General features: G+C 35.5%; 1 protein-coding gene across 1 annotated transcript; it reads left to right on the top strand.

Moving 5' to 3' along the window:
• Positions 1 to 426: 426 nt before the first annotated feature.
• On the top strand, positions 427 to 9,199 carry LOC135846172 (uncharacterized). Its single transcript, XM_065365117.1, has 10 exons — positions 427 to 445; positions 609 to 732; positions 816 to 863; positions 1,010 to 1,180; positions 1,383 to 1,842; positions 1,999 to 2,072; positions 8,069 to 8,227; positions 8,338 to 8,472; positions 8,609 to 8,734; positions 8,875 to 9,199. Exons 2-10 carry the CDS (start codon positions 652 to 654, stop codon positions 8,974 to 8,976), a joined length of 1,356 nt encoding a protein of 451 aa, XP_065221189.1. The 5' UTR covers positions 427 to 445; positions 609 to 651; the 3' UTR covers positions 8,977 to 9,199.
• Positions 9,200 to 10,339: the final 1,140 nt, after the last annotated feature.

Raw genomic sequence — 10,339 nt, 5'->3', positions numbered from 1 at the left:
TGAACTTACTTATGCGGATAAAAATAATTTTAGAGCAGTTATCGCATTCACAATTTTATTCTAGGTCTACAACCAACCTTCCAAGAGGGTGATTTTACCGCGTGCCTCGAGGCAGGGCTGAAGGCATCACTGAAGGTATCACTTTTTCTCTTGGGAAATGGGAATTGCAATTGCGAATAAAATTTACATAGGTAGGTAAAAAAATATAAGTTTAAGACTTGAATACGTAAATATGTAGAGAAGTGTGGCATGCGAAAACTTTTTTTAAAAGGGTTTTATATAATTGAGAAAAGATTGGTAGAGGAGGCGTTAAGAAGTTTTTTTTCGTTGGAAAAACTCATAAAAATTACCGAAACCATATTTTTCAAATTTTAAATGGCATTATAGCCTAAAAATTCTCATTTCGTTTCATAGTCTATTTTTCTCCGTTGTCGTTTATTGATAAGTAAGTAATCCAATTTATTAAATCAAAAGTACCTAATCAGATTAGGTAGGTACATATATAATTAATTAGAAATGATCCGTTACGAAAGAAATACTTCTGATACCATATCATCGTCTGTTTAATTAAATTCAACATTTTCATAAATTTTTATTTTTCGTTTCAGAGTTATAATTGCCTTTGTCTTTTGGTATACAAATAAGTCAACCATGAATACCCATTTAACATTACCAGTTGCGTTCATCTTATACTTAAACATCATGATTGATGGTTTTCAGTCAAAAAATTCTGTAAGTACCTACTTATGAGTTTTCTCTTTGAAACATTTCCTCAGCCGCTTTGTTGTTTACCCAAAACTTTTCGTCCATTTCAGAAAAATGAAGTAACCGTAACCGAGCATATACGTACTAAAATTAGCAGGGTAAGTACCTACCTATCTTTTTTTGCTTGAACTCGTAATTTAATATGGGAAATTTCGAGCAGTCAAAAATCATTTGTCGTTGCTCCGATTTTTCCCTCAGATATTGCGAGGTTGTTTATTTCGCATCATCTACTTATTGTTTTCAGAAACTTATACTGGCATATCGACAATTGGAACTTCATACGGATTCTCCCCATTATAATGTGGCCGTGAGAGAAATGGAGTATCTAGCAAAAGAAGCAGTAGAAAATGAAGAAAAATTAGAAAAAAAATTACATGATAAAAGTTCAAAGCTTAGAAGCGTAGAAACAGAATTGGTATGTTCAAAGAGTACATTTTGATTTTCGAGGATTATTTTCAAAAAATGATCCCGCATAGCAAGATAGACTTATAGGTACATATCGAAATAGGCCACATTTCGACACAACTGTTGATAGTGTCGATGCGGTTTTGTCACGTGTTAATACGTACAGCTTATGCATCTCATTTCAAATTTTATATTTTTTGTCGTGTTTTTAGTTTTTTGCCAATCGTGATAAATTGATGTACGTGTCTCTTATCGACATGAAATGGGTAGCGGTAAATTTCATTAGTGAGTGCTATCCCCCCTGGATACCTGTAAGCAATAATGATCTAAAACTTGATGCAGAAAATCTCCGCACTGTTCTCCTAAACATCGAGAATCCACGGGTGTTACGTTTACAACGGATTTTAATCGAAAACAATATTCCCGAAAGTAAATTCATTCGAGATCTAATGCGTTACATGTCGATGAGCGATGATAAGCCGCGTTTGCTAATATCCTCTACTGAAAGGAAGCGGGCATACGGTGAATTAGGGGAACAATTTGAGTCCGTCAGCGACAAGGTGATCTTGAAGTTCTTACTTGGGGACAAGCCTGATTTGGAACCTGATACTGAGAGTCTTTCGACAACCAGTCCAGAGATGTCAGAAGACGCAATCCGTCGTACCAAAAATAGTAAGATTTCGCAATATTATTACCTATAGTAGATACATTTCTGGACGTTTTTAAACAATCTTCATTGCAAATAGGTATTTGAATTTCTGTGCACGTACCTTATTATGTACATATGTATAAGCACTGATTTGAATTAATTTTTTTTGTAAATTTTAGTAATACGCGCTGGTTTTCGTTTGGTGGTAATTCCAGATTATGTTGAAGAAACCGACGACAGTGAGCTGACAACGGTAATTTACGTTATTTTCCAACACTTAAGCTAGATTAACTAGATCAGAATGTTACAAAATCGAGTCGGCCTGAGTCAACTTCTTTGAAATTTTTCGTCACGACATAAATACGGATTATGTTGGTCAAATGTCAAATTTTCTCAATTTCACTCTTTTTATAGAGATTCGAGCAGTTCAACTCCATCGAATACGAAGCTGAGCTTCTTCAAACGACTTTCTGGGTGGTAAATGAGTTACTAAAGTGTTTTTTTGAATGAGTTGCGGAATTTGCTATTTTCCAAAGAAAATTTCATGTTCGGTAGGTACCTGTACGCACATTATAAGTTTCGGATTCGTGTTCAAGGTCAAAGAGCTGACCTACATTGAAACTTCTGGCGATTATTATAAGCAGCATTTCGAAATCCGATTTTTTTAATTGCATTTTTCAAGAAAAAGTTTTGAGTTTTAAGACACAAATAAAACATTTTAAATTGAACTAATGATCAACAAGAAAAGAGTAGAAATTGAAGTAGTTTGACTCCGTTGAATCCAAATACCTACATATGACAATAAGAAACAATAATTGAGTTCAGTAAAAAAAATAAAAATTAGGAATTCAAATTTGTGTTTGAGGTGTTACGTTATACAGAAAACCGTCTCGCTATAAACATAGGTCAAATGTAAAATTTTGAGCAAAGGGATGCATGACAAAAACTTTCTGTTTTGTAATTCAGAGCAAAGTACATACATGATAGTAGGTAACTTCGTTAATACTTTTGGGATTTAACACTCAAATACAATAACTGTGCTGATAATATAAAAATTTAAAAAGCGGGAGAGTGGAAAAGGAGAAAAAAGGTTGTACTGATTATTTGATAAAATAAAAACAACTGGTCTCATCTGAGACTACATGAATTTATTTTCTTATATCGTATTAAGTGTAGTAGGTACACTTTTTTTTTTTTAAGTTTTCCACAATCCGCACCAGGCGGTGGGGGTACTTTATTAATAAAGAAAAAAACAATCTTAGACTAAGGGTTACTGGAATAAACATGATTACCTATGTCTCTAAATATATAATTATAGCTTCACCCCCAAGTCTAAGCAGGGTGGGGAAGGGGAGGGGGGATGTGAGACGGATTGTCCACCGTGACCCAAACCCCTAGGCGGTTGCCTATAAGGCCCAGTTGTCACTTCCCAGGTTTTGTTTCCACTCATACCTGTTCCGATCCCGACTGAGCCCCTAAACTGTCTCATGCTGAAGTTTGAAAGGGGAGTGATTTTGCCTAGGGGTGATCCCAACAAGTTATGGCCTCTAGTTGTTGCCACGAGGTTAATTTGGACTTGAGTGGGGCAGTGGTGCACTTGCTTAGGGCTTCTCACCAACTGCCCTCAAGAAAAGATTGTTTTCTACATATATTATAAGTTTAGTATTTGCAAGTATACATAAAGTAATACCTATTATAGTTTTTAGGATTATCTCAGTAACTAGGTAAATTCAGTCCTGATGAGTATTTCGTGTCTTGAGTTTGGCTTTGGGCATAATAATACTAGTAAGGGTAAGGAGCCTCAAAACCGACCACTTTTAGTAAAACTGCTACCACGACCCCGCTACCAATTGAAGACTATTTCACTTCAAAACATGGGGAATGGCTTAAAAAATAGGTTGAACCTTCCCCTAACTCGTATCAAAATTTTGGCATAAACGAATAATTCTTAATATTTTTTTTTGAATTTTTTCCCGCAACATCTCAAAAATTGAAGGGCTAATTGAGAAAATCGCCTTAGTCATTTTTTTTGTTCACACAACTTTAAACATTTTTTTTTCATATGTCATCAATTTTAAAGGGAAAAATGAGTATTGTAATGCATTCTGGGATAGTTGAAGATGTTTTTTTAATACTTGACTATGAAGTTTTTACATTATCACTGAAGCAGGACAACAACATTTTCATTGTTTTGTACAAAAATCACTGCTGACTAAGGCGACTTTCACAATTAGCCCTTCAATTATTTTTCACAATTACCTAGCCCTTCAATTATTTTTCAAATTTTGGTAGGTATCCTAATCCCGACCACCTCCAAAAAGTTGGGTATCCTAATTCCGACCACATTTGAAAGTGCAGCAACCAATAAAATACAATTTCACATGAAAATACAGTAAATGGCTTAAAAGATAGATTGAACCTTCCCCCAACTCATATTAAAATTTTGGGGTTACAGAATAATTCTTTACAGCTTTTTGGAATTTTCTTCCGAGGCACCTCAAAAATGACTGTTTAAATAATGAATTTGGTACCCTAATCCCAACCACCCTGAATTTACATGATCTTATGGGTAGTCGAGATTAGGAGACCCATATAATTGTTTTACACTTTTGTAAAAATTATCTTCTATGCATACCTGCGATTGATCACAAAAATGGTAATACCATCAAAATCTCACTTAAATCACAATCACAAATCATCCTTAACACCACAAAATTAGTTATAACAAGTTGAAAATTTTTGGTGATAAAAAATGGTGAAAAACAATTTTTTGATCATGGAATTTCTTCATGTTTGGTAATCAAATCACACTATCATGTCTGGTAGGGGGTTGCAAACTCTCAGAGTCACAGTCAACATAAGGCCCTTGAAGCACTGTAGGAGCACTTGCATAACTAGTGACCATTCAAGTTGGTCCAAGCCACACCCTAATCTTGGTACTGCGATTTTTGTGATGTTTAGCTCTCTGCATTTGGCTGCCAGAGCTTATTGTTCATACAAAGTCTACCATCATTGGCTTGTCCTTGCGTCTTTCTTTGGTTACTGCATTTAAAACATAGTTCCCTTTGCTGTATATCTCCACCACATCTCCCACTTTGGCACCCTTTGACTTTATAGTGTCAACGTTGCCGAAGGCTTATCTGAATAAGACCGCAAAGCCCTTACTCATCTCGAAGTCATGGCTAACACAATGCTCCAAGGCATACTCGGGGATTTGCTGCATTAGGTCGTCTTCAATTTCTTCTATCGTAAGTAGGTACTCCATTTGATCTGACTGATATGCGTCCCCAGTTGTTCTTCTGGATCTGTACCTCATGTTGTTTTTCAATACGTTCAAGTATACGAGTATACCTACTCTTCACCTGAGCGGGGGTCAGTTCACCAGCATGCCGTTCACTGATGCACAGGTACTCCCTGTGGTAGCAAGGAGGACACTGATTCTGGCCCCACTGGATGGTAGAATCTCTCCTTTATGGCTCTGAGCACAAGATATTTCATCAAGGTGGTGTATATTATGTGGTTTCATCATCGACCATAGGTATATAATGGACGAATAATTCAACGGTGAAAAAATGACAAAATGTGACGGCTAGATTTTGGGTGCAGAATCCTGGAAACCTTCTGCTCATGCGCCAACCATGACGCTTACGGTGCTGGTGGAGAGAGAGACGGTTTACTGGTTGAACATGGGTTGAACCAGGGAATCGTCTCTCTCCACCAGCGCCGTAAGCATCATGTTTGGCGCATGTGCAGAACGTTTCCAGGATTCTGCATCCAAAATGTGGCCGTCATTTCCTGCGATTTGAATTATTCGTCCATTATATATGGTCGACGGGTTTCATGAAGATCAAGCTGTAGGGGTGTCCCAGGTCATTGGATACAACAAGATGTTCCATGGCCCTATCAACTATCCTGCACACCACATTTTGATATTCGATATCGACGAAGTAGGTAGGGGAAGGGCGTACAAGTTGACGAAGTTAAGCTTCAAAGCTACGTATCTCAGGTTGTAATAGACTTGGGAAGTTGATTTTTGCGGCAAAACATACCTTGAACATTTGGCTAACACATATCTCATACGTAATAATTTTAGTTGAAAATTTGATGGTGAAATTTTGAAAATTCTGGAAGAGGTCAAATTCGTCAATTTGTTCACCATGGTGAACAAGTTGACGAATGAAGGAGGACAAGTTGACGAATAGCAAAATTTTCATTAAAATACATGTAAAAAATCATCCGATCGTACCCTTTTCCCCTTTTTGCATTGTACTCATTCTTCATGACTTATTTTCGAAAATTCTGTTGAAAAAAAATCAAAAATTTCACAAATAAAAATTCGTCAACTTGTTCGACAAGCAAATCCAAATTTTTTAAAAATAGCTTCTAAGAGGATTTTGATCGCACAATGTTTCCCTTTTTGCTTTGTACTTATTGTTCATGACTTATTTTCGAAAATTCCGTTGAAAAAAAAATCAAAAATATGACTGATAAGAATTCGTCAACTTGTCCGACATGAGGATCAACATTTTAAAAAATTATAAAAAATTTAATTCTGCATAGAATCACTTGCAAATTGCATCAAAAGGTAGAGAACACTCAACTGTTTGTAAAGAAATTATCCAGAACTGGAAAACTTCAACACAAAATTCAGCAAACCTTATGGCGCGACCTGTTAAAACTATAACAGCACATGGAAAAAACGATTTTTTGATCTCACTTTTTTTTATTCAGCTTTCAACAAAAATCCTTTTGTCATGGTGTGTAGACATGCAAGGCCCACCACATACCTTAATTTGATGCTGCTACCTATAGTATTTTAGGAGAAAATCGGAATTCGTCAACTTGTTCGCTTCGTCAACTTGCACGCCCTTCCCCTACTTCCCCAGGATGGACTGGGGGCTGATCAGATTATGGTACATACTTAGTCTTAGTCATATCATACATACAAAGATAAGCTATAGTGTACACTTGTGCAGGGCTGGCGGAAGCCCATGTGCAAGTGGGTGCTTGCTGCTTGCACTGGGCGAAGATTTTCACCTGGTGCAATGCACCGGGCTAAAATTTCAAAAGATTAACCTATTTTTTGTATACAAATTTCAAAACAAATCAAAATCCCTCAAATTTAAAAAATATTTCAATTTTTAAAAAAATAGCAAAACATTTCCAAAAATAACCCTATTTCTTGCATAAAAATTTAAAAACAAATCAAAATTCACCCCTCACATTGAAATTATGTATTTCAATTTTTGAAAAAAAATGGAAGTTTTATTTCTGTTGCACAGATTGCATAGCTGATCACTCTGTCATGTAAAGAAGGAGTAGGTAAAAAGAAAAATAATATACTGAATTTTGACGAAAAATTGGTGACAAAATTTACGGAGTGGGAGCTAGATTACTCAGAAAATGAGGTCCTTTGTGTAAAAAAATACACAAGTTTTTATACAAACCCCCTCCCCCAAAAAAGGTCCAAACTGATATGATGATTCGAATTATACTTTTTTGATTACGTAGTCAGTTTTCCATCACTGTGCATACTTGAGAAAGTTGTGAAAAAATTGGGCCGCTCTCTAAAACCAATTTTGGAAGATGGGAAGTTTGAAGCTTATTTTGTATTAGGTAAATAATTCCAAAGTGGAAAAAACTTCATAAAAAAAAACAAAACAGAAAAAACAATTGATTAATGATTCAGAATATGTATGGAATATGTTTCCAAAAACCTGATCATTTTCAGATCTTTCGAAAATTCATTAAAAACTAAGGAATCAATCGGTTTTTTCAGCTCAAAAAAAATTCTGAAGTTCAATTCGAAATTTTGTTCAATCCATATCAGAATTTGAAAAATCAAAACAATTGAAACATTTTCAGTTTTCTTTCCATGCTCTGTGTTTGTATAAAAAATGCAGTGGTACTGCTGCAATCTCAGCTCCTTTCCTTTCATCACAGCTAATTCAAGATTTTTGTGCTTTTCGTTCACCCCACCCTCACAAAAAGTGATTCACACTTTTTACCAAATGAACATTTAGAGTTTGCACCGGGCGGGAAAATGAAAAAGTGCCGGCCCTGCACTTGTGCATGAAAAGTGGTAACTCGCTAAGATGTTGGAAAATTTGCGATTTTGTAGTTGGAATTTTCAAGTTCACTCCTCCCTCTCTCCCTCCCCACACGAGTAAAATTGGTTTGCTTTGCCCTTTGCCCCGGGATGCAGGTAGTCAATTCTTCTATAATTTTACATGTTATTATAAATTTTAGGACATTAAAGCATTCTGTGACACTTATGGATCCAGTATTCAGAAATCTGTGGAAGAATCAAACTACAAACCAGTAGCAATTTGTGTTGTTGAAGGATTACATCATGCTTATATACTCTTCAAGAACTTTGAAGGAGCATACGCATTATGGACCCGCCGGGTGAGTAGGAAATTGCATGGAAATTTTGGATAAAATATCATTCTGTTTTTTTTTTGTTTAAATAACTTTACCTACTAATTGTTGACAAATTTTGCTTGTATTGTGCACAGTTTAATACACCAATCCCAGATAAGTTTCGAAAAGCAATGTTTTTAAAAAATGTGACAGAAGAGGCACCTTTGGAAGGAGATTTTTTTCTCAAAATTGAAACTAAGAACGAGAATTTCAACGATTTTAAAACGAAGGTACCTACTTATACCTGTGCATTTTCAGAAAAGGCTATACTTTATATCATTTTTACTGAATTATTTCGATTACAGCCAATTGATTCCCGAAAGTCTTTCCGTGTTTTGTGAATACTGTATTGTTGATTTTTTACAGATATTAAAAGGATACGATAATCGAAGACCGAATTGTAGAAAAGACAACAAGGAATCAACGCAGTCAGCACTGATGTTTTGTCAATTCAACTCTTTCGAAGATATGCTACTAGTGTATCAATACTGGGTAAGTGTACGATATTTATGGGTATTCACAAGGTTGATAATAATATTTTAAAAAAAAAGAAAAAAGAAACAAAAGTGAAAAATTGAAATAGGCAAGTTTGTACACGTATATGTAACATCCTTGATATAATTTCGTTTTAGAAAGAAGAATTCAGAAAAGAAATAGGAGCGGCAGACATCACGTTCTCTGCGGTACGCGGGACGGACACGATCAAAAAAATACCGTTTTTAATGGAGGACTAAGGATGAATTTTTCTAAATTACGAGGTTCTTGCACCTACGTTGAATAGTCGAGTTCACATTAGCCCTGAATGTGGGACAAATGGCCAACCTGTAGGCATTTTGTATTAAGTAATTGAGTAGCTCTTTTTTTTGTTATTGGTTATAGTACGTGTTATCGTGATCATGAGTATAAAGAGAGTTACCCATGATCCTATTTAAGTACAATATGATGCTGTTTTTTTTACTGTGATTATTTTGTGTATAACATTGTGGTACAAACCTTGAGTAGGTAAAACGAGAGGAAATTTCTATTCGAGGAATGACAGCACCTACTCACAACAGTATTATTTCAAAAAAAATTATCTACAAACTTACCTACTACCTACTGCAATTGCACACCTCATCAAGAAATTGAAAAGAACCTTCCCATAATTCATTTGAAAACATCGAACATACGCGAAATAATCAACACATACCTATCAAATAGAATTCTCTAAGTCTAAGGTATAAAACCTAACAAAGCTGATGTGTAGTTCATATGCTGCTTTCTGACGTCTTACTTCGAAAAACATGAAATTGTTCGCGACCATAAGTTCATTTTTCTTTTTTCAAACATTTATTATGGCAAATGATCAAACTTGCCAGGATCAGGAATACAACACTAGCTTGAATAAGGATGAGATGGCGAAACAATTCTTTGATGAAACAACTTCCATATTCGTTACACCCGGTAAGTAGGTAAATATATTCGCGTGTACAAACAAAAGAGATATGTTATGCTCAATAAATTGAAAAATTCTCATTTCTATCATTTTTCCCCAGTGGTCAACTTTTTTCGTCTGAAACCATCCGACAATAAATTACAAAACGACAATATCAAAAAAGAAATTTGCACCTGTGTATTGTACCGAGCACTGACAAAAGCAACCACAATGCCAATCAAATATACATCGGTCTCAAACGATTGCCAAATTGAGACAGAAATCGCAACGAAAATCAATTTGCCTGGTGCTACGAAAGCCCTCAGTAATTATCCGGTCGTCAAATGCCGATCATCTAAATATGGAATAGATCGATGTTTCCTCAAAGGAAGACGTGTGAGAGGATTTCGTACAAATGCGTATGATATATATGTGGCGAATATTCCTGTCTACAGCCAGCTCGGTTATGAAGTGAAAGGCACGAGTACAAATTCTGCAGACGTGGAAAAGAAGCCCAACAACGCGTTTTATTTTCAAGGGTTCTTTCCTGCTTTGAATATAGATGAATTTGCTCCTAAAGCATAACCTAAAGTAATATAGCCGGAGAAATATGCAAGTTCAGTATTATAGTAGTTTTGATAATTACAGCAGTTTGTGACATTGATATACCTATGTGCTTATAG

Source organism: Planococcus citri, chromosome 5 (genome assembly GCF_950023065.1).
Source record: "Planococcus citri chromosome 5, ihPlaCitr1.1, whole genome shotgun sequence".
In the NCBI taxonomy this organism is placed as follows: Eukaryota; Metazoa; Arthropoda; class Insecta; order Hemiptera; family Pseudococcidae; genus Planococcus; species Planococcus citri.
Note: the sequence above shows the minus strand (reverse complement) of the source record. Positions and strands in the feature narration are given on the sequence as shown.

What these genes read in the sequence shown, in the direction of transcription:
- LOC135846172 (XM_065365117.1), top strand. Translation starts at nt 652, where the DNA reads ATGAATACCCATTTAACATTACCAGTTGCGTTCATCTTATACTTAAAC. An exon ending in TACGTACTAAAATTAGCAGG is followed by an intron (nt 864 to 1,009) that starts GTAAGTACCTAC and finishes TATTGTTTTCAG; the next exon opens with AAACTTATACTGGCATATCG. An exon ending in TACTAGTGTATCAATACTGG is followed by an intron (nt 8,735 to 8,874) that starts GTAAGTGTACGA and finishes ATTTCGTTTTAG; the next exon opens with AAAGAAGAATTCAGAAAAGA.